Genomic DNA, 24,526 nt, shown 5'->3' on the forward strand with positions numbered 1-24,526 from the left:
TTTATTCTGTAAATCAAATCAAATTGATTCGATTTACTACGTGTTTCGCTAAATCGAATTCATTCAATTCGATTTATATAAAAACGTGGTTTGGGATTTTGACGTTATATTTTTTGGTTTGGGCAATCAGGACATATTGAAATGCATTAGGTTTATTAAGGTCATTTGCCCTAAAATTCATGTTAATTTTAAATGATTTAATATAAAAAAAAATTTCAAATGAACAATTATATTTTAAAAGAATTCATAAACTGCTACCTAATACCTACTAATTGCAATATACTAATAATTTTTGTTCTTATTTAAGAGCTGCTTCTTTTGCAGACCTATAATATAATAGCCTGATATTTTTGACATTAATGAATTACTCTCATCAGTCATTACCTCACTAACTAAGAAATTCCACATTTGTTAGTTGTTCACAACTTTTTTATGGGTTTTGATACTTGAGACTATAGGAAATGGAAACTTTTGAAACAAAAATAGATGACTTTTTCTTTCTCCAAAAAGAACAACATACTTCATTTCATTTGTTGATGATTTCATTATGTTAAATATTTATTTAAATGTTGTACACAACATTTGATTTATGTATATAATCTTTAAATTTTATCCATTTTACTCAAATTCTGAATCAATCCAATCCTGCTTGGTGAATTAGTGGGAATATGTTCAGGGGGTCCAAGTTAAAAAATTTAAGCAAACCAATGATCAACCCCATAATGGTAAATGAGGAAATGTGTATATCATGAATATACAGAAGGAAGATTCATGATTAGATTAAGTGGGAATTTCAGGTTAAAGTCATAATGATCACTCTTTTGATCTTACCATTGACGTGAAAAGAGTAAAAGATACATATGCAATGATAATAGATTATGCATGCATGCATGCAGGCTCTACTTTCAGGATTATTAACAAAATGGCTTCATTATTATTGCTTTTCTCAACCTATTTCAAAGCAGAGTTTCAGCTTTTAGTGCTAATAACTAAAAAATCATTATTATACTCTGCTTTTTGTTCTGTTCAAAAGAGATAAGAGCACCTCTTCATGCACAACCAGCTTACCACCTACAAAGGGTTAAAAGGTGTGTGGCAAAATAGGTGTGAGTTATTATTAACAAGGCTATAAATACCTAAGAAAGTGAGACTTCACTGCATTCCATTTATTAACACAAACTGAAAGCATTGAAGCATAACTGCTTCATCTTTTGACCCCAATGGCTATCTGGCTTGTGGTCTTTATTACCCTATTCACAGTTGGTGAATCTCAGCCCACGCCGCCTTTCAACCAAACTGATTTGCAGGAAGCCATGGCTGACATGAGAAGTAAGTCTTACTATGGATTTGTGATCCTCCTCAAAATCCTCAACAGCCAACCAAACTCATTGCAAACCAATGATCTGACATTCCTAATGCCAAGTGATGAAGAACTATCTCAGTACACAATAACTCCAGACCAGCTTCATGATTTCATATTCAGTCATTCTATTCCAACATCACTGGTGCTCAATCATCTATTGCATTTCCCAAATGGCTCTGTGGTTCCCTCAAGTCTTCCAAGCAGGGTGATCAGCATAACCAATAGTGGCAGAGCAGGTTTGTTTGTCAACAATGCAAAAGTAGTCACACCAAATGTGTGCCAAACCTCTTTCATAAGGTGCCATGGAATCAGTGCAGCTTTGACATTCGAGAATGATGCACCTTTTCGCCGAGTTCAAGATCCTAAGAATCCCCCAAAGGGTAGTGATGTACCAGTCCCAAACCATTCTGTCAAAAAGATGAGCATTCCGCCTCTCTATTAAGGCAGAAGATAACCCCTTTAGAGTAATCTTGTGCACTTGTGTTCTTTATCAATAATAACATTTTACTTTCACGTACAATCTATCTCATCAATTCAGAGGACACATAAAAAACAGCAGTAACTAATTTCAGATGCATAACATAAAAAAGGGATCCCAGATTTCACAAAGTAAGCAAACGATCAAACTCATCCAAGTTTGTCAAAGCATATTTATATATATACTACATAAAACAAGCCAGTTTCAAACTGATTTAGAGCCTTTACTAGTACCTCTCATCCACAAAGGCTTTGGCGTCTTGAATCTTAATGGAATTAGACTGACTTTTCATCAATTGTTTAACAAAACATTGCTACAATTATAATTATCTAATATATTACGACATACACATCTTAGTACTCTCATGGATTTGTTCGGAAAGGGTGGCACTCATTAGATTGACTGTCTGCCTTGGGAGGAACACTGTACAGAAGATCATGGATTTTGGAATACATCAGCATTGAAGAGGGATCACCGCCGCTACTGCTCTGTGATACTCGAGAACTTTCCTGCAATTTGATCTTCTCATACAGATATTGCTTCTCAGCCTCAGCCTCACTTAATTTTTGTTTTAAATAATTGCTAGTATATTCCTCCTCTGATTTGTCTGACTTGGCAAGAGCAATCCTCTGGAGCTTCTCAGCCTCCCTTTTAGCTTCATTAGCTTTCAGTTGGAACATATCAGCTTCTGCCGTTTTAAGCCGCACAATTCTCTCAAGCTCTTCAATCTGAACCTTCTTTTTCTGCCTGTCCATCTTGAGCTCTGCTGCTTCTCTGGCCTTATCGGCTAATTCACGATCACAAGCCTCAAGAGCCAAGCGAGCCTTCTTGAACATCCTCATCTTCTCATCAGCGACTATTTCCATCTTTCTTATAGCCTCTTGCACCACTTCAGCAATTCTATTGCATGCCTCTTGAGGAGCAATCAGCCTTCCACCTTCTGAATTTTCCAGGCTCTTAGGAGAGTCCATCTCAAGCTCTTCAATTAGGAAAGGCATTGGTTATAACAAGGAATGGGATAAATAATTAGAAGTAACATCTAAATATCCAACTACAATTATATATCATTAACTCCATTTTCTAATGACAACACCCCATTCATACTACCTTCACATGTAACCAAAAGCCTCCATCAGGGAAGAAATATCAAGATTAGATTTTGCAGGTAAATTATAAAATATGTACCTTGGAAAACCATCAAAATTGCTCTGCATGCTGCCTTAGCATCCACCTTTCCAGTCTTAAGTTTTTCCTTGAGATCATCACACTTCCAAAACAGTTTCCTTCCTCGCTGATCCTTACTACCATGGAAAATCCTACTAACAAAATCAAGTTCTCGCATTAAGGCTTCCCCATCCCATGATGGTGCACAATGTTGGAAGACATCTTTAACCCAACCCAACAGTTCTGAAGTCCTGTTACAGGCTTGACACCTGAAAACCATTTCACTAGCTCCTGCTCCACTCTTCACAGAAGGGCCCATGCAAATAAGCTGCTCACGAATCGCACAATCCGTGTGAGTCCAGTGAGAACACAAGTCACATCCAATCCAGCGGCATGTATTTACTTCAAAGTCAAACTTGCTGCAGACTACACACATGCAAAGATTGCAGAAACCATTGCTGTTAGTGCATGTTTCACAGGTACAATCATCAGCTGGAAGCTGGCTTTGGCAAGCTATGTTTCTACATCTCTTGTACACAAATATCTCAATCAGGGAAGTCTGTGATAGGCTGATGCTTGGATGTAAGAATCCCTGAATTCCAGTATTTATGGCAACAAGGATTTCAAGCTGCACTCGCTGTGCTCTAATCAATGTCTTGGCTGTTAAATCAGATCTGCTCTGAACAAGCTTCTGCAAAATGAAAAATTCTTCCCGATGCTGTGAGCCATTACCTCCCTCAAGGATGAGTCTAAGTCCGTTTTTTAGCTCCTCTAGAAATTCTTCGGGTAGATGATGCATTTTTTCACATATTACATCAACTCTTTCTCTTGCAATGTCCTGAAGACTAATTTTGTCTGCACTAGAAACACGGCGAATAACAGACTGCTCAGGACAATCAATCTCAGCTTTACCATTCTCAATCTTCTTTGATGCGATTGCATCAGCTGTAGGCCAAGTTTCTCGAGAACTGGCACTTTCAGTAGGAGATTCACGGAGGTTGTCAGAGTTTGATCTAGGTTCCTCCGGAGAAAGACGAGTATCCAATGGAACTAGAGACAGGGATGTTTGTGGTCCACCAGCCCGGGATTGCTGTCGTGGAGGAAGCATCTTTCTTCCAAGGCTTCAGGTTGATGTTAGAGACTGGCTTGCCATACCCATGACAAGATTTATTATGTCAGAAACTCAAAAGAGATGCTTTATATATACACACCAAATAAAACCAAACAAGTTAAATGAAGGAGAAACGTAGTTTTAAGCAAGCGATTTCAGTGTTCAACTCAAAAAACTATCTTTAGCTTTGTATCATAGGAAAGAAGCACGGAAGTTACATATGCAAAATCTAACTAAAATTCTTATAGAAGTTAACTCATCAAGTCAAAAAGCAGATCAAGTGATAAAATATGCAACTTGAATAATACTCATATGAAGTTGACCTAGAAATTCAGCACTTAAGAACCAAAAGTGAAAAAACAGTGCAGCAGATTCACAGAGCAAAACAGAAGCTAAAAATGAAGTATCAAGTGTTTGCACAGCTCAATTTGAAAAATTATGCAATCACAGAAAAAGTCTCAGTTTTCCAAGGTAGATAATTGAAATTCAAAGGAGAAGAAGCTCACCAAAGGAGAAGAACGCAGAAGAGAACCCCCGATTGAAGTATCTTCGACTTCGATTGAAATGGGATCGAAAAAGAAAGAGAGAAATGATTTAGGTCAAAATAAGAACCAACAATGTTCCCATTTTGCCCCTAATCGGTGGTATACGGTTCAGACCGGTAGAATGAGCGAACCGGCGAAAGATGACAAGAAAGACAGAATATAATAAGTTAATAACAAATTCTTCAATGTATTTTTTCAATAATAGTTACGTGAATTCTTTAATGTATTTTTTAACAAATTCAATGTTTTAAAAACTTACAAATTTTATCATTTTATTAGTTTTCTACTTTTCGTTAGCAAATTTTATTTCCGTATTTATATATATAGAAAAATCAGAGGGTCGTCATTTTCAACGCCTGAGTCACGAGTGACCGGTTCAGCAGGCTGACTAGCTACTGCTTAACGCGTTCGCTCTTTGACTTCTGCAATTTTCTCGTTTTTCTATTTCACCGTAATAGTGTAAGACCGTTGCCGTTATGGTTACCGTTGCCGTGGAATTATGCGGATTCCCTGTAACGCTAATGACGGTTTCCGTTTAAATTACAGGATAATGTGACCACTTCAGTCTGAATATTTTGATAAGAATAAAATCCCATAACACTAGAGAGCATGATATAGACATGCTTATAATTCTATGTACCCGCCAGTTATATAACATTATAACCTTTCAAGCAAACAATAAAAATCATTGAAATGTTGAAACAGAATACTTGGAGACGATGTGCTATTGACTACTTATAATAGCATATCACCAAGAAAGGACGAACTCGGTATCCGTTACATTGAAAATCGCTCATTGTATTTGTATGTGAAGTGTACTACTCACTACTACTACTACTCAGTTGATGCTGTCAACAATACTAACTTGGCCCATAAGGAAATGCTAAAATGGAAAAATTATAGAGCGAATTGGGGTAAGAAAGAGCAAAAATCTTGATCATTTCTGAGTGCGTGCCTCAGCAGGTTCAACCACCTCAGCTTCTACGGTTTCAGGGACATGGGGCTGGGTTCCAGTGGGATGAAACTGACCAGAAGAGGCGGACCATTTACCGGTCAGAGCCATACCCATCATCTCGTATATCTTCCCTCCAAGCTGTGCTGGATTATCAGGCTGCGCGCAGACACGCACACCAAGAAATAATGTCACACGTAATGTTAAAATAGCCAATATATGCTGATCAAAACAATAGTATTAACCGAGCCGATGAACTTACCGTAAATCCACTGGAAACCAAAGCTGCATCATAGAGAAGGTCAATAGCTCTGAGGGCATCTTGATCATCAGGGTTTGTTTTGAATGCAGCCTGAAAATTACACAAGATAGATTTTCATTTAATATTATTGGACCTATTTATTGATGATAAAAAAAGAAAGTAAAAACACTATTTTATCATACATCTAAGTTCCTGATAATAGGGTGGTCAGGATTGATCTCAAACACCCTTCTGCTTCTCATGAAATCCAAGCTAGAGGCATCGCCCATAGATTGTGCCTTCATTAGCCTACAGTGAATTCAATTACATAGAGCACAATGTTAATTTGTTATGTAAAATCCTCAAAATTCGTCGTTAAGTACATGATAGAAAGGAAGACCCACCTTTCCATGTTTGCAGACCAACCAAATTTTCCTGACACCAGAACGCAGGGTGAAGAGCTTAGTCTGTTTGAAATTTGCACACTTGCAACTTTATCCCCCAAATGTTTCTTAATCCAGTCACAAGTTTGGCCGAATTCCTGTTTCATCTCCTTTTCCCTTTCTTCATTCTTATCACCTGTAGAAACAACAAATCAAATTTAACTAGCTATAAAGGACCAAGCCATGATGAATCCACCGAAATATTAAGATTGCCTCTACAAACAAGGACTACTAAATATTTGGCTGATGAAAATGCTGATACCATTGACTAAATGAGCATTTTCCCAAAACATGAAGTATATCAAGCATTCGAGAAATGTTATTCCCGTACACAATGTAATAGGAACATACCTAGATCCAAGTCTTCCTTGCTAATATCAACAAAATTCTTTTCCTTATATGACTTGAGGTTTTGAATAGCAACCTCATCAATTGGATCCACCAGAAACAGTACCTAAAAGAAAAAATCGCAAACACCAATATTAATAAATGATATAATTAATAGGTACAAAGTTATAAACTTAGGAAGAAAAACAAGCTTATACTTCAAGATCCTTCTCTGCAAGTCTCTCCAAGAAAGGTGTGTTCTTAGCACTATTCACACTATCGGCTGCAATGTAATAAATATCTTTCTGATCAGGCTTCATGTTCTCAACATATTCATCCAAGCTGATCAGTTGTTCTTCACTTTGGGATGAGAAAAACCTAAGCAATGGAGCGATGCGTTTGTGATTCTCACGATCTTCAATACAACCCAGTTTCAAATGTTTGCCAAAATTCTCCCAAAACTTCTCATAGTCCTGCATACAGAGCAAGACATCTAGTCAAATACTAATGAATAAACACATAGTCATACGGATAATATTAGTGAATCTAAGATGAAGCTACCACAATTTATCCTATGTAGAGTGGAATAATGGCAGAATGTGTACAACTAAAATTCGTCAAAATATGAACATACCCCCCTGTTATCACTCATAGATATCCCCAAAATCATGTCAAAAGCTTTCCGAACTAATCGTTTCCTCATAATCCGCACCTTCATGAAACATGGAAAAAAGGATAAGCAAGATGAAACTAGTTATGAATTCTGCATATCCAAAACAGAGTGATAGGTTTAAACTTTATACACGCATAACCTCCTACTACTTACTACGCGACTTTCTTGGAGAATTTCACGTGACACATTGAGTGGAAGGTCATTTGAGTCAACCACACCCTTGACAAAGCTTAAGTATCGGGGGAACTGTCAAAGAAAATAAGAAATTAGCACAGGAAAAAAAGTTATGATCAGACGGTCAGACCCACCAAGTTGCTATTACTCATGGTGATGGACAGTAAAGGGACTATACCAGCTCTCCATCAAAGTCATCCGAAATGAATACTCTCTTAACATATAGTCTTATATTCTTTGTCTTGGGATTGATTATGTCATCCTTCCCCGTAGGAGCAAAGGCAGGAACATATAGTATAGACCTAAATTCTACTTCACCCTGCAATAGCAAATACCACCACCACAAATGTCAACAAAAACAACTGTCAAGGACATCAGATTCCAAATTAGTATTAAAATCTCATCATTATATGTTTGGAAGTCGCAGAGTATGCTTTACTGCAGAACTAAGAATTTAATGTTTATGAACGGGTGAACATTACACATACATATATAAACTTACCTCTGTGGTAAAGTGTGATGATGCTAATGGTTCCAAATACTCATTAAAAGTTTTCTTGTAAAACTCATTGTAATCCTCCTTAGTGACTTCTTTTGGGTTACGAAGCTGCACAAGCAGACTGGCATTTAATCTCCATTCAAACAACAAATTTCAATTAAAGCAGAAAACATGCAAATTAAGATCATAAGACTCGCCCAAATTGGTTGGGTCTCATTTATGAGCTCCCAATCCCAGTAGCGCTCAACAACAGTCTTGGTCTTCTTCTTCTTCTGCCATAATAAGGTTTCAAAGTCATAATTGAGTGAGTAAACATGCAGAAGCCATACGACCTCACACATAAGAAGTGAGAACAAATACTTGGTTCACGTAACAAGCAGAAGATTACCTCAGTCTTTCCATCTTCTTCGTCTTTTTTTGCTTCAGCTGGATCCTCATCAACCTCAACCTGGAATAAGCATATATTTTAATAATGCAGAAAACATTCATGTTTTCTATCAAATTAATCCAGGAGGAGGCAAAACCAACCCAAGTATACATACAGTGCCATCATATCAAACAAAAAAAGATTTGTAGAAAATAATGACATACTTCTTTGGTATATCCTTTTTCCTGCCAAGTGTATATTGGGAACGAGACAAATTGTGAATAGTTTTTCACAAGCTTTTCAATTCGCTCTGGATGAGCAAAACCTTTATCATCCCTCTGAAATGAAGTCACAGATAATACCACTTCGTAAGATCAGGCCAAAAAAAAACATTGTTACCCCGGAAAAAAAATAAAAGACTATCAATAATCAACATGCCTTAAGATGCAGTGTAAGACGAGTTCCCCTTGGAATCAGCTTCTCAGGATCTGTCTCTTCCCTAATGGTATATGAGCTAGCATTTGCCTCTCCTTCCCAAACATATTGTTTATCAGATTTCGGGCTCTTGGTCGAGACAGTTACCTTCAGAGTTCAAACATCAGAAAATTAATAACTTGAGATACCAAAAATGGACACACTTATTTATGTTAAAATGCATACCTTATCAGAAACCAGAAAAGCAGAATAGAACCCAACACCAAATTGACCAATTAAGTTGTTGTCACCAGCAGCATCCTTGCTATCCTTTTAAATGATAAACATTTGTCAGCCTATAAGATATATAACTGTAAAAGAAATAAAGATAATAAAATCATAAAACATCTAAAATCATAAAGCATCCTTCAGAAAGATGTAAGACCTTCAATGCCTTCAAAAATTTTGCAGTACCACTCTGTGCAATAGTTCCAAGACAATCAACCAGTTCTTGTCTTGTCATACCAATACCTGTATCACTGCATAAAGCAAAAATTTGCATTACCAACCGAAAATAGGAAAATATTAGTCAAAAACAAATTAAAAAAGCCATTTATCTTACGTGATACTGATAACCCCATTATCTTTATCAGCTTGGATTCTGATATCAAAATCAATAGCATCCTTCAAAAGTTCAGGCTCTGTAACACCCAGAAACCGCAGCTTATCCAAGGCATCACTTGCATTGCTGTATTTGAAACAGTAAACAATCAAGAGCTATACATAAAAGTGAAGATTAAATGTTACTCATATATAAGCAGAAGTGGAAGAACAAACCTGATAAGTTCCCTAAGGAACACTTCCTTGTTACTATATAAGCTGTTAACAATGAGGTCCATGAGCCGGCTAACCTGCAAAACGATGCATACATACAAAATTATGATCACGATATGATATATTATTCACACTATAAGGATAGGAAACATGGACATGAAAAAAGAGCCATATACCTCAGCTTGGTACTCATATCTCTCAGATGGTGTGGAGTTGGATTCAGCAGACTCTGCAGCAGTAGACTCATATCGCTTCCCCAAAAACAAATCTTTCTTCAAGTTTTGATAATTCCTAGATTTCTCTGAACTTAAGACGGAATACCATCTAGCTTTAGCATCTTCCTCACCTACCTGCTTCCAACCCAGGAAAAAAAAAAAGGTATTGATAACACACAACTACCTCAAAAAACGCTACATTTCTACAGCAACAGAACAAAGAAAGATAAAGCAGCTGGTTCAATGCTTCTCCCATAATATCAAAATCTCAAACTACAATTAAAATTGCAATTTCTAACAGAAAAAAACAGAACTGAAGAGAAACGGATGGAACTTGAGAAAATTGATAGGAAGTAGCTAGTGAAGCTAACATGGAATTGTAGGAGAGACAATTAGTTCAATCAAATGAATTCAACGCGAGGAAACACACAAAAGCGATGGATTATACCGAAGAAATGGAAGATAGAAGTGGAACAGCGAGATGACGGCGAGGAGCGGCAGCATGGCGGAGGACGGCGGATAGAGAGGAGCAGCGCCTTGATAGACGGTGCATTTTGACGGTTACGATTGACTGAGTGAGTGAGTGAAAGCAGAGAATTAGAAATGGTAGGGTTTTAGAAGGGCTTTGTGATATTAGCTCAAATAGTGGGGGTTTCAGTCTTCAGAAGCTTCTCGATGCTCCTCGTTTCCTCACTTCGTTATTTGCACATGATGTAAAGATTTTGCAGTCAAAGAAAAACTAGGAGTGGTAATTATTTGAAAACCTCCCCTGTAATAAGTAGTAATAATTCAAGAGTTTAGTTATAAAATGTAAAAGAAAATTGTTATTTAAATAACTAAATATCATAATACAGCCATAACTTTTAGCTGTTTTTTTTTCTTGGTTTACTCAAATGATAACTCTCGACCCGACATGTTAATAACTAATCTGTCGCAAATCTGAGCTCTATTTAAGGGTCTGTCGCTAGCCAATGAGTTACTGCATATACAAGGTGGAGTTCGAACTCCCAACACTTACTTAAGCGGACGAGTGAACTGATCACGACCAACCCAAGTTGGTTAACTTTTAGCGGTTTTTTTTTTATTTGGTAACTAACTTTTAGCGGTTTTAATAACAATCCGTAAGATTATGCAAATTGTTATTGTTTATGGACCATTTGGGCTTTTGGAATTTGTAGTTTGACCCATATCCCCTCTCAATCATTTTTTACATAAAAAAAAATCCATTTTACATAGCTCCCAATTATAAAAGGCTTTCCTCAATGTAAAAAAAATGCTTCCCCCAGTGACAAAAAAACAGCACCCCTCCCTCCCCCACATATAAAAGCTAGTTTAAGGTGAGTGGGTTGGGTTGCCGGGCGAATAGTTTCTGTTGTTCTGGGCCGGGTCAGTTTGCTGGCCCAAAGCTACGTCCAAAAAAAAGTACTTCATTTTCAACAATTTTTAATTTTTCATCCTTACATGGTACAATTTGGGCCAAATTCTTTCGCTTTTTTTTCCGTTTTCTTTTTTTCTCTCTTTATCTCTAATACGTAGCTGACTAGCTGTATTCTCTTCAAGCCCATTAATAGAACGAAAACTAAGCAAAAGGATAATGATTGGTCAAAGTTTGATCAGTGTTTAGGTTAATTATGTTATGTGATATGTCCAGTATTTAGAGTCAGAACAAAACGTGTTGTAACGTACTTGAGATATATCTAACATGGAAACATAGAAAAGCTTTATCATGTATAAGAAATAGATCCTATAAATTAAAAATTTAGCACCAAATATTTTAGATATAAATTTTGTTTTCTTACTTAAAGAAATACAAAATTATAACATTTGCTAATAGAATTAATAATAATGTTCGTACTTAAAATTTTGTTTTCTTACTTAAATAAATATTACTAAATACAACTATTCATATTTTTTATTAATTTATATTAAAAAAAAGGTACATAAGTGTATTGCTTTTTATCATGTCATAATAGTTAATCTTATTAATTGATAGAACATAATTTTTTGCATTTTGCACGTTATGGATATTTTTTTCGGTTTTTCCTGCTACCTTACATAAAGTGTCTTTCTATTCTAAGGGTTGAAAAATGAAACAATTCTTTTTTTTTTCTTTTATTCTTTATGCTATTGTTGAACACTGTTCTCCGATAATCATTAATATCTATTAAAGTTTTGATAGCAACATTCTTTCTAACTCATTTGTATTTGTATATGCAAGCCATGTGTTGCAATCCTTTTCCATAGTACTTTTTCGGAATTTCAAATAAGTGTTAGAAATGAAAAGCCACCGTGACTTTCACGGGTCATTTGATATGTAGTTTTTTATAAGGTGGTTGAAAAAAAATACTGTATGAAAAATGTTAGGAATTAATATTTTTTTAACTTTTGTCTTATTTTTAGATTAATATTATCTAATATTACTTAAATTTTCTTTTTGTATATTATAAATAAATAAATAGATAAATAAATAAATAGACTTTTATAAAAAAATTATTTTTCAAACATAACATGTAAAATTAGAATTTAAATTATTAATAGAAATTAATATTTTTATATTATAATTTTTTAATAGAATTAGATAATTTAATATATAAAATTGTGAAATTAATACTAGATTAATTGTATAAATATTAGAAGAATGCGAGGGGACCAGCAACTTTTGTGATTTGTAGCCATCAAATAGCCATCAATGATGGTTTTAATGGTGTGAGATTAGTATGAGATTTCATCCAATGACTCACTTTTCTTTGCTGGTTACATGCTGGCCAGAATTTAACAAAGTTGATGGCCCCTAAACTTTTCCTAAATATTATTCTCTGTAGTAGTAGTAGTATAAATGAATTTTATATTATTATAAACTAAATTTATAAATGATATGACAATTTTATAGAAAACTTGAAATTTACGCCTCTGATCTGAATAATGGAATAGCAATATATGAATAAGAGGAGTGCTAGGGCCAGCAATTTTTGTGATTTGTAGCTATCAAATAGCTATCAATCATGATTTTAATGGTGTGAGATTGGTGGGAAATTTCATCAAATGACTCACTTTTTTTTGCTGATTATATGCTGACCACAATTTTGAAAAGTTGCTGGTCCCCTAGACTTTTCCTATGAATAAAATGGTGTGGTATATGTGAAAACTTTTTCAATAATTATATGGTGAAATATCAGGTGCAGTCGACTTCACGTGAAGTTGATAGTTGAGAGCCGTTAGATGAAAATTCAGTCAAATCAGTCAAATCATCTAACAAATGATGGGGTGCTCAGTGAGTTGAGCGTCGTCGTCAGCGCCGTGGTGCTCCCTCTCCCCCTTCATCCTCCACTTCCAGAGTTCCAATGGAGTCTTAGCCTCAAGTATAAATTTGCTCCATTGATTTTTTTTTTGTTCCCTTTATGTTCTTGTTGTAGGAATCTGTTTCATTGAACCCATTCAAAAGCTGTTCTGTTCTACATATTTTTTATTAAGGTTTTTTGTATGAATTTGTTTCATTGACTTCATTCAAGTTTTTTTTTGTTCTGTTTATTTGGTTGTCTGATTTTTTTTTTGGGTTTTCTTTACGAGGGTTAAAAAATTTTGGAAGTTGTTTTTATGTAATGATATCAATTTCTGTGTTTATGATTCTGTTCATGATGTTCTAGTCCTATTTTTGTTTTATTTTTTATTTTCAAGAGATGAAGCTGGTGCTGGACTTGTGAATTCTCATGAAATTTGTTTAATGACAACCTGAATACATCTTTACTTCATCATGAGAATAGAATAGAATGTCGATTGCGATTTCAAAGTGTGACCATGTTAATACTAGTAGCTGTTTAAACTGGTGGTAATTTGATTTAAACTGTGTTTGCTGTCAAAATGTTTTATCCTTCTTTATGTCAAATGTTTCCATTTTCCATGTTATTTGTCTTTGGAACTTGGAAGTGTTTATTTATGATGATAACTTGAATGCCTTTCATATTTGATTGTCACACAACATTGCAAATGCTAACTTGATGCACCCTTTATGTTCATTGGCATGACATGAATCTGATAAGGGTACCTCTTCATGTATGTTAATCAATTACTTAGTTCTCTAACAACTGAAAACCTTCTTTGACTCCATGTTTCTCAAAAGCTTAAAGAACATTATCATTGATGTGAAAGAGGATGCTGAAAAGAGAATGCTGTTGTTTATTACTTGCCGAAACTCTGTTCATAAGATTAGCTTAATTTCTCATTTGACACTCAAGTATATATTTTCAATTCATGTATAGGGCTTGTTTGGGTGAGCTTTTAAGAAAAGATCTTTTTTCGAGTTATCTTTTTTTAAAAGATCTTATAGAGAAGTAAAAGTAATTTTATGTTTGGATATCTCATGTAAAAAGGTCTTTTTATCAATCAATTATGTTTGGGTATAACAATATAAAAGTACTTTTTTGTTTATTTATTACATGAAAAACATCTTTTTTTTAAGGAAAAAAGATCTTTTAAAAAAAGATGTAAATTACAGCTTTTCAAAAAAGATCTTTTTTTGATTTTACTAGTACTTTTACTTTTACTACTAGAAATTTGCTAAACACGTTAAAAAATAAAAAAAGATCTTTTTTCATTGAAAAAAGATCTTTTTTTAACAAAATAATGGCGCCCAAACATGCACATAATATATTTGATATAAGATATTATTTATTAAGAGTTGTTTGCTTGCTTGCTTGCTTGTGTTTAAAACTTTAAATGAGAATGGATCGTTCCAAATTAAAGGTGACAGCATCAAGTGATTGTATGGTACTTTTTCTTATATATAATAAATGACACAAAAGCAAAAATTTTTTTTACTTGGATGCAAAGCAATGCATTCATCATAAGTCTTGTGAAGTAGCCTTGTTATTGCACAAAACCAAAATGAATGCGAAAGATCCAAATTATAACAAACAAGTTTGCAACTAATACTGACAAGTAGAAACAACTATGCTACTAGTGCAATAGGAGAATGAAAACAAGAGACCATTTTATCAATGGATATAACTATTGATTTGCCAATTCCACAAAACACCCTCAAGATTTTTAAATATATGATAGCATGCAATATCAACTAAACTGGCACTTATGAACTTAATTGAAGAGTATACAGAAGCCTAGCTCAAGCAAGTCTACATAACTACTATATGAAGTTTAGTTTCTCACAAACAAGTTCTTAACCACGTTCTGTTTCTAACATCTATGCTCTGTACTAAACATTGAAAGTCATGTAGAATGAGCTTCATTGGAAGATTGCTAATGTAACGAAGAGCAGAGATAAATTTAAGCATTTGAGAATTAGCTCTTCACGGTGTAAAATGATACCAAGCTTAAAATTCAAGTGAATTACAAAAATGATAATTATAAGAAAAGAAGAAGGTTGGTGATGTACTCTCAGGTCATTCAAAGTAATGGAAGAAGAATTGATAAGAAGTGAAAAAAGAGAATGATTGATTAAAAGAACCACACAGGAGTACTGGGTACCAATTACAATATATATAGCAAAAGGGAAAATAAATTACTAACTAATAGTGCTATAATTATGTCTAACAAATTAACCAACTTGACAGCTATACAAAAAACAAACTCTATTATGTTACATCCCCCCGCAAGCTGGTATTACGTGGTTTGTGCAAATCAAGTAATCCCAGCTTGGAAAGCAAATGAGAGAATGGTCCTGGAGGAAGGGATTTAGTGAATAGATCAGCCGGTTGTTCACTGGAGACAACGTGCCTAAGATTAGAAACCCCTTCTTTGAACTTGTTTCGAGCCACATGACAATCAACCTCAACATGCTTGGTTCTTTCATGAAAGACAGGATTTGAAGCAATATAGATAGCAGATTTATTATCACAGAAGATATCAACCGGAAGAGGAGGAAGAATGTTGAATTCTTTTAGTAGTTTGAGTAACCAAACGAGTTCACAAGTGCCATTAGCAAGGGCGCGATATTCTGCTTCTGAGGACGACCTTGAAACTGTAGCCTGCTTCTTACTCTTCCAAGAAATAAGAGTTTGGTCAAGGAAGAAACAATAACCACTGATGGATTTTCGGGTGTCTTTACAAGCCCCCCAATCAGAATCCGTGTAACCAGATAGTGTGAAAGAATTGTTGACAGAGAAAAATAAGCCAGTTGCTGGTGATTGTTTTAGATACCGGATGATCCTATAGGCAGCCTTCAAGTGGGCATCAGTTGGTGAATCCATGAACTGAGATAGGCATCCAACAGAGTAGCTGAGATCTGGTCTTGTGTTAGTAAGGTACAGAAGTCTGCCCACCAATCTACGATAGATGGTTGCATCAGGAAGAGGGGAGCCTGAAGCCTTAGACAGAGAAGTAGTGTACTCCATAGGAGTAGATGCTGGTTTTGCACCAAGCAAACCGCAGTCTGTGATCAAATCCAATGCATACTTTCTTTGATACAGTGCAATACCAGCATTGCTTCGTGCTACCTCCATCCCAATAAAGAACTTAAGAAGGCCAAGGTCTTTAATTTTGAACTTATCATCCAAAAACATTTTGACAGCTTGAATTTCACTCAAATCATCTCCAGCTAACACAAGATCATCAACATAAACAAGAATAGCTGTGAAACTTGTACCTGTGGATTTGGTAAAAAGCGAGTGATCATTTTCAGATGGAGTAAACCCCAGATCAGCAAGTGCAGCAGACAACTTGATGTTCCATTGGCGACTAGCTTGTTTCAAACCGTACAAAGATTTTGTCAACTTGCAGACTAAGTTTGGATCGGAACACTGCAACCCCTTTGGAAGTTTCATATAAACGTCCTCATGTAGGTCTCCATGGAGAAAAGCTGTATTCACATCAAGTTGATGAAGATGCCAATTCTTTGCTGCTGCAACGGTAAGAAGAACACGCACAGTGCTCATTTTCACAACGGGACTAAAGGTGTCAATGTAATCAACTCCAGGAATTTGAGTGAAGCCTTGGGCAACAAGACGTGCCTTATGCCTCTCGATAGTGCCATCTGGGTTGAATTTTGTGCGAAAAATCCACTTACAACCAACTGCATTCTTTCCAGGAGGAAGAGAAGTGATGATCCAGGTTTTGTTTTGCTCAAGAGCAGTGAGTTCTGCCTCAATAGCCTTCCTCCAACAATCATGCATAACAGCCTCAGAATAGTGTTTGGGGTCCGGGTTATTTATGAGAGCAAAAGTGAAGGCCTGGTGCTTGGGAGTGAACAATGAATATGACAAATGGTGAGAAAGGGGATACTTACATGTTGAAGGTAATTGGGCCGCATTGATTGGATCTCTATGTGATGAAATATGGAAACAATGAAAATCTTTAAGATAAGAGGGTGTTTTTCTTTCTCGTTCAGACCTTCTCAAAACTGGTGCAGCAGATTGTGACTCAATATGTATGGATGAATGTTCCAATGGTGCCAATGCAGATGCTGATTCTAAGGTGGCGGGTGATGCAGAATCTATTATATCATGAAGAGATGCCATGGGTGATGTAGAAGTGGCAGATGAATCAGGTGTAGTGTGTATGGTGTGAGGTGCAATTATGCCATGAGTATGCTCATATGAAGAAGTATGTGCAGAGTTATTATAAAAGAATGCAAAAGGGTCAAAATTGGATGATTCAATTGAAGGCTGATCTATAGAAAAATCAGTGCTTGGTATTTGTTTGAATGGAAAATAGTGTTCATAAAATTCAGTGTTTCTTGATATAAAAATTTCTTTGGATTTTAAATCAAACAAAATGGACCCTTTTGTTCCTAATTGATAACCAAGAAAAACACATTTTCTAGCTCTAGGATCTAATTTTCTTCTATTAGTACTCAAAGTGGTAGCAAAAACAAGACAACCAAACACCTTGAGATGAGTCAAATCTGGTTTATTCTTGAAAAGTGCCTCATAAGGCGTTTGATGATTCAAGAAGGTGCTTGGTAGTCTATTTATTAAATGTACTGAATGTTGCATAGCATAGTGCCAAAAACATTTTGGCACATTAGAATGAAACAAAAGTGCTCTTGCAATATTCAGTATATGTTGATGCTTCCTCTCAACAATTCCATTTTGTTGAGGAGTTTCAACACAAGATGTTTGATGTAATATTCCTTTTGAGTTATAGAAGGAGTTCATTTTAAATTCCATCCCATTATCTGTTCTAATTTGTTTCACAACTTTATGAAATTGAGTTTGCACCATTTGAACAAAATTTTCTACTAGCACTCTAGTTTCGGATTTTAGTTTCATGCAATAAATCCAAGTAAACCTCGTTTTATCTTCTACAATTGTAAGAAAATATTTATGGCCAGCAGTAGATAAAAGTGAGAGTGGTCCCCAAATATCTATATGTAACAAATCAAAAATATTTTCTGATTGTGTATTACTAATGGGAAAAGACAATTTCTTTTGTCTAACCAAGTGGCAAGAATCACAAACATGAGATGATGAAATGCATTCAATAAATGGAAATGTATTTTTCATGATTGACATTCTTTTGGATGGTAAATGACCTAGTCTAGCATGCCATAGAGTTCCTAAATCTTGCTGCACCGTGACATTTACAGAATGTGTGTTAACTTCTGGTGTAGTTAGTTTCCAAGGTTGAGCATCCATCACATAAAGATCACCAATGACTTTAGCTTGCCCAATCATCTTCAATGATGGGAGTACCTGTATCTCACAAAAAGAATCAGTAAATTTTAATTCACAATGTAATGACTTTGTGAGTTTAGACACTGAAATCAAATTATATTTAAAGTGAGGTATGAATAAAACATTGGTAAGAATCAAATGTTTAGAGAGTTGCACAGTGCCGCAAATATTTGTTGTAGTGGTAGAACCATCAGGTAGATTTACTAAAACTGGTCTCATATAATGAAAAGTTTTGAAAGACTCTTGAATATAGGATGCATGATCAGTAGCTCCACTGTCAAGTATCCAAGAAGTTTTAGTAAAATTTGATGATACACTCAAACAATGCCTACCTTTTGGTTGAGTAAGGGTGGCCGAAGAAGTAATGTGGTTTACACTATTTGAAGTTGGCATGCGTGGTTGTTGAAGGAGTACTAGTAAGGTTTCCTTCTGATCTGGAGTCAACACAAGTACTGTATCATCGCTCCTTTTATCCTGGTTAGAATCAGCAATCTCAGCACCAGAATTCTCAACTATCTCGTCAGTGCTAAGTTGATTGGCCACTCGCTGCTTTTGGTGAGTAGGAAAGCCATTTTTCTTATAGCATGTCTCTGCTAAATGACCAATTCGATTACAGTAGCTACAAAACTTTGAAGTGTAGCCTCGACTATAAAATTTTTGATTTCCTCCTCTGCCGGAATTTCGTCCACGTCCTCTGCCTCTTCCAGAAAATGAACCACCACAAATTGAACCGCCTCCAGAAAATGAACCGCCTCCAGTTGAGGTTTGCACCTCTAAAGAGTTAGTCACTATGTTGCTATTTGACAGGTCACAATTCAATTCTTGCTCTTGTTGGGTTAACATAGATAGTACTGTGTTGATTTCAGGTAACGGCTTCATTAACATGATTTGTGATTTAACATTTGAATATTGCTCATTCAATCCTTTTAAGAATTTGACAACATATTCCTCAGAAGCATAGTCTCGAACAATTTGTAATCCACATGAACATCCATTAACACAAGCAACACAACTAGGAATAGCACGTAAATTTTCTAATTCTCCCCAAATAGCTTTCAACATAGCAAAGTAAGAGGTAACAGTAAGATCACCTTGTTTGAGTGCATAAAATTCTTCTTTTAACGCACCAACTCGAAAGACATCTCCCTGTGAGTAACGACGTTTTAAATCATTCCACAAGTCTAGAGCTGAGCTAATCCACATCACGCTCTTAGCGATTTCAGGGCTGAGAGAGAGGTTGATCCAGGAGAGGAGAAAATTGTTACACCTATCCCATGCTTCAAAATTAGGATCACCTTCACCTGGTTTTAGAATGGATCCATCGAGGAATTTCACCTTGTTCTTCGATCTGAGTGCTCTCCACATATCGTGCGACCACTGATAATAATTTTGAGGTGTCAACTTAAGTGGAATTAGGGCCAAACCAGGACTTTCTCCTGGATGAAGAAAATAAGGGCTAATCGGATCAGAAATTGCAGAAGAGGAACTAAATCTGCCAAGATGTGCCTGGAACTGAGAGAATTGACGCATGAAAGCGGTGAAATTCTCAAAATCTGCAGCGGAATTTGATGAAGGGCTTGCATTCGGATTAGCTAAATTATCTGCCATAGTTGGATCTTCTCGCTCTGATACCATGTAAAATGATACCAAGCTTAAAATTCAAGTGAATTACAAAAATGATAATTATAAGAAAAGAAGAAGGTTGGTGATGTACTCTCAGGTCATTCAAAGTAATGGAAGAAGAATTGATAAGAAGTGAAAAGAGAGAATGATTGATTAAAAGAACCACACAGAAGTACTGGGTACCAATTACAATATATATAGCAAAAGGGAAAATAAATTACTAACTAATAGTGCTATAATTATGTCTAACAAATTAACCAACTTGACAGCTATACAAAAAACAAACTCTATTATGTTACAGAGAGCTGTAATAGTCAAGTTGCACATCTCTGGCTATGTCCATACACAATCAGGCGATCATTTTTTCAAAGCATTAAGTGATGATGAACATGGTTGGAACTCGAAAACCTTAGCTGCTATTCTTGAAATAGTTAGTGCTTATTCTTCAAATTCTTTTTTATTTATGCGTAGTTTGATAATTATTTTTTGTCTGATATTCATTTAAGTAAACAAATTTGATAAAAGACTTGCACAAGTAATTAAATGATGAACGGACCAAAATGGAGTTAAAAGAGCTCTTTGTCCATTCAAATCACTAAATTACGTTAGGTGGCATAGCTTTAATCTGAAATGCATATTTTCCTAGTCGCTCATTAAAAATATTCGAAAGAAAATATTTGGAGATTGATATTTAGTTATTTAATTTTACTTTGTGATTCTGCTAATAAATATATTTTGTGAAAATCACTCCAATAATTTCTTTTAGATACAAAAATCTAAATGAAACATGCTCTTGATTTTCAATTTTCCCCTTGATTTTTTTTTAATGTTTTTTACTGAATCTAAAATGTTACTTTCACCCAAATTGATATATATATATATAATTTTGTTGAGACATGTCAACTTTTTCTTTTTATTACTTTAGGTCAAGCGAATATAAAGAAATGTCTTATCCACATTGATTAGTGTTTAGGTTAATTGTGTGATATGTCCAGTATTCAGAGTGAGAACAAAACGTGTTGGTATCGTACTTGAGATATATCTAACATGGAGATATAGAAAGCTTTATCGTGTGTAAGAAATAGATCCTATAAATTAAGGAAAAGTATATGGAACTAAAAGGTGATCAGCCAAAAAGTAAACAAAACTGTTTAATTAGAACCACTTTTTGAATAATATGTTTGAAAACTGCTCCTAGAATTACGGAACACAAATCAAAACCCAATTTTTTATGAAGCCCAAACACTTTTTGGCTGATATGCTTTTGGTTTCCTAGTTGTTCTCATAAATTAAATATTTAGCACCAAATATTTTAAAGTGCAACGCGTTTAACTAAGTACAATTTTTGGAGAATACATGATATTACAATTCTACTATATGATGACATAATTTATTTATTGGTTTGACCTTTTGTTTTTTAATTAGCTATAACACATATAAAAAGATATATGACAAACTATAAAACATATATTTAAGGAACAGAACAAAAAGCAGAGTATAATAATGATTTTTTAGTTATTAACAATAAATGCTAAAACTGTGCTTTGAAAGATGGCAGATGTTCCATAAAAGCGCATAAAATATCTTTTTGTAAAAACGTTTACGTGTCGTATTATTATTAGATGTATTAATGAATTAGTTATTTTTAAATTTTTTAATAAATCAGAATAAAATCAAGAGATTAGGGTTACGATTTTTTTTCTATGGACTTAACTGTATTTTTAAATATTTAGGAATTTAAATGTTCGCAAAATAAAGGTCAGAGATATATTTATTTTTTTATCAAAAAATTTAAATATGATTCAGTTTAGATTGTATAAATCGATCGGATCGAATAATTATAATGTGAACAATTAGGTTTATTATTGTTGTTATAATAAACCGATTTTATTCTGATTTATTAAAAAACAAATTATTAACCAATTTAATAAAGACGTCTAATAATAACATAACACATATAAACGTCTTTAAAAAAGATATTTTTAGTGTCTTTATCAAAGTAATTCCTTAAAATATAGGTTGAGAAAAGCAATAATAATGAAGCCATTTTGTTAATAATCCTGAAAGTAGAGCCTGCATGCATGCATGCATGCATAATCTATTATCATTGCATATGTATCTTTTTACTCTTTTCACGTCAATGGTATGTAGGATCAAAAGAAGAGTTCACATTATGACTTTAACCTGAAATTCCCACTTAATCTAATCATGAATCTTCCTTCTGTATATTCATGATATACACATTTACTCATTTTACCATTATGGGGTTGATCATTGGTTTGCTTAAATTTTTTAACTTGGACCTCCCCTGAACATATTCCCACTAATTCACTAAGCAGGATTGAATTGATTCAGAATTTGAGTAAAATGGATAAAATTTAAAGATTATATACCGATAAAACTATGAAAGAATAAAAAAAAAATAAAAATTTTTTATTATTAATTGATAAAATTAAATTAAATTATAAATTATGTAAATAAAACTAAATATATATAAAGTATTGGCCTATGAAAGATAAAAGTAAATATAATAAAAAAACATTGTCAAACTATCTTGATCTGGCCGGTATGTTTTGATAGCAGAGCTGCCTTAACGATATTTCCCCTTGTAATGAGTCCAACAAGCTTCCCATCGTTGTCTACCACAGGTAGTCGACGATATTTGGTTTCAAGCAAGAGCCTAGCAGCATCCTCCAGACTAGTAGATTCTTCAACAACAAGTGGAGTTGGCGTCATTAGGTCACCAACAATTTTTCCATTACTCTTACTAAGCACTTTTTGTATCTCATTAAATGTTTTCCAAGACCTACCAACATCAGGAAACAAGTTTGCTTCACTTTGAGGACCGCCTGATATAGAATCAATTGCTAGCAAGTCATAATCTGAAACAACTCCAACCAAATTCCAGTCCTCGTCGATCACTGGAAGACCACTGATCCTGTTGTTGACGAGTGCCTCCAAAGCTTCGTCAACGGTAGTGGAGGGCTTCACAACGTGCAAATCATCTTTCGTTATCATCAAATCACCAACTGTGTAACTGCCATTCCCGCGCGGAGATGAATTGATTGTTGGGCCTGGGATTGGGCCAGGGCCCGAAGAAACTGGGCGAAACGCAGCTGAGGACAATGAACGTCGTCGTTTTGGGATGGCGGATAAAGGAAGAAACTCGCCGCATTGAGGAGGGAAAAGGGAGCGAAGCGGAGCAACAACAGGGAGTGTGTTGATCAAAGGAATGGAACTCATGTCGATGATTTTTCTGAAAAATATGAAGATATGTAAATTGAAAAAACAAAATGAGAAAATTCAAAGAAGAATGGTTGAATAATGAATGAATTGTGAAATCTGAAAAGAAGACGTGAACGTACCTTACTTTTCAGATTTTTCGTTGAAACTAGGAAAGAATAACAAAAGACAAGACGAAGAACTTTTATTGTTAATTGATTAAATTGAATTATAAATTATGAAGGTAAAACTAAATATATATAGAGTATTGTCTATAAAAAGATAAAAATAAATATAAGATAAGATAAAAAGATAGTATAAAGATAAAATAAGATAATAAAAATTAAAATTAAATTGAATTTATGTATTTTGTTGAATTGAATTTGTACTTTATTGTTGTCATAGATTAAGGTAGAAGAATAATTTAATATATATATAAATCAAATATTATGTAAAACATTTAAATAAAATAATAAAAAATTAAATTATTATAAATTTATTTTGTCATTTATATTTTAAATTTTATATTTTTAAATTATAATTTTTTTATAGCAAAATTTTTTTATTTAAACAAATTTATTAAATTATTGTTGATTATATATTTAAAAATTTGGGTAATATATCAAAACTATATTAATAATAATAATAAATAAAATGTATACTCATACTATACGTATATTAAAAATTATTCATTAAATCAATTATTTATATAAAATATATATTAACTCGCAGATTAAAAAATCAAGGCTCTTCTCAGAAGCATACTAACGGGTGAGAAAGAGAGGATTATGCAAGTAACTAAGTAAAGTAAAGTCATTCTATAAAAAATAAAATAAAATAAAATAATAAATTTGGGAGAGTTTGATATATATTTCTGAGAAGAGTAAACTTTGTCAGTATTTGTGTCAAGATGTGTTTTTACACTGGTCAATTTGGGGGGTGATGCAGCTTTTCTCAAAGTAAATTTTTTCACTACATTTAACGTTTTATATATTTCTAGATTTAATTGCATAATAATGTCTCATTTTTATTTGAAATATCATCTAAAAAAATAAATTTAATTAAATACTGATTAATATAAAATGTTTATCATAGTGAAATTTTTATATAATTAATGAATAAAAATTAAACTGTACTCTGTTTTAATGTTACTTAATTTACCTTTTGGTGATTGTGGAAAGCTTTGGTGGTGAAAAAGGGCATTTCATTTTTCCTTTGTGAGCTAGAAATGGCTATTAGAGAATCACCCCCATA

The 24,526-nt window shown here is 34.2% G+C and overlaps 5 protein-coding genes across 7 annotated transcripts; 1 reads left to right on the forward strand and 4 right to left on the reverse strand.

Moving 5' to 3' along the window:
* Positions 1-1,220: 1,220 nt before the first annotated feature.
* Positions 1,221-1,805, forward strand: LOC112764143 (fasciclin-like arabinogalactan protein 19). Its single transcript, XM_025809681.3, has one exon. The coding sequence runs from the start codon at positions 1,221-1,223 to the stop codon at positions 1,803-1,805; it is 585 nt and encodes a 194-aa protein (XP_025665466.1).
* A 194-nt stretch (positions 1,806-1,999) lies between these two features.
* On the reverse strand, positions 2,000-4,956 carry LOC112764141 (OBERON-like protein). 3 transcript variants are annotated; one of them, XM_025809678.3, is made up of 3 exons: positions 4,623-4,956; positions 3,027-4,146; positions 2,000-2,820 (listed from the first exon to the last, which is right to left on the reverse strand). In XM_025809678.3, the coding sequence occupies exons 2-3, from the start codon at positions 4,111-4,113 to the stop codon at positions 2,204-2,206; spliced, it is 1,704 nt and encodes a 567-aa protein (XP_025665463.1). In that variant the 5' UTR covers positions 4,114-4,146; positions 4,623-4,956; the 3' UTR covers positions 2,000-2,203. The 3 variants fall into 3 exon arrangements, with proteins under 3 accessions (XP_025665463.1, XP_072079160.1, XP_025665464.1); XM_072223059.1 differs by having other exon boundaries at positions 3,027-4,200; XM_025809679.3 differs by having other exon boundaries at positions 3,027-4,150; positions 4,623-4,793.
* Positions 4,957-5,308: 352 nt separating this feature from the next.
* LOC112764140 (heat shock protein 90-6, mitochondrial) lies at positions 5,309-10,547 on the reverse strand. The gene is made up of 20 exons (XM_025809677.3): positions 10,249-10,547; positions 9,762-9,935; positions 9,589-9,662; positions 9,374-9,499; positions 9,197-9,290; positions 8,998-9,081; positions 8,776-8,919; positions 8,562-8,675; positions 8,359-8,418; positions 8,168-8,242; positions 7,974-8,078; positions 7,650-7,790; positions 7,451-7,543; positions 7,259-7,336; positions 6,843-7,097; positions 6,649-6,751; positions 6,259-6,433; positions 6,058-6,163; positions 5,876-5,965; positions 5,309-5,772 (listed from the first exon to the last, which is right to left on the reverse strand). Exons 1-20 carry the CDS (start codon positions 10,351-10,353, stop codon positions 5,599-5,601), a joined length of 2,370 nt encoding a protein of 789 aa, XP_025665462.1. The 5' UTR covers positions 10,354-10,547; the 3' UTR covers positions 5,309-5,598.
* A 4,841-nt stretch (positions 10,548-15,388) lies between these two features.
* Positions 15,389-20,062, reverse strand: LOC140180990 (uncharacterized). The gene is made up of 3 exons (XM_072223078.1): positions 18,551-20,062; positions 18,286-18,445; positions 15,389-17,421 (listed from the first exon to the last, which is right to left on the reverse strand). Exons 1-3 carry the CDS (start codon positions 20,060-20,062, stop codon positions 15,389-15,391), a joined length of 3,705 nt encoding a protein of 1,234 aa, XP_072079179.1.
* A 2,400-nt stretch (positions 20,063-22,462) lies between these two features.
* Positions 22,463-23,319, reverse strand: LOC112765753 (CBS domain-containing protein CBSX2, chloroplastic-like). Its single transcript, XM_025811608.2, has one exon. It carries the CDS (start codon positions 23,291-23,293, stop codon positions 22,595-22,597), a length of 699 nt encoding a protein of 232 aa, XP_025667393.1. The 5' UTR covers positions 23,294-23,319; the 3' UTR covers positions 22,463-22,594.
* Positions 23,320-24,526: the final 1,207 nt, after the last annotated feature.

Source organism: Arachis hypogaea, chromosome 17 (assembly GCF_003086295.3).
Source record: "Arachis hypogaea cultivar Tifrunner chromosome 17, arahy.Tifrunner.gnm2.J5K5, whole genome shotgun sequence".
Classification (NCBI taxonomy): domain Eukaryota; kingdom Viridiplantae; phylum Streptophyta; class Magnoliopsida; order Fabales; family Fabaceae; genus Arachis; species Arachis hypogaea.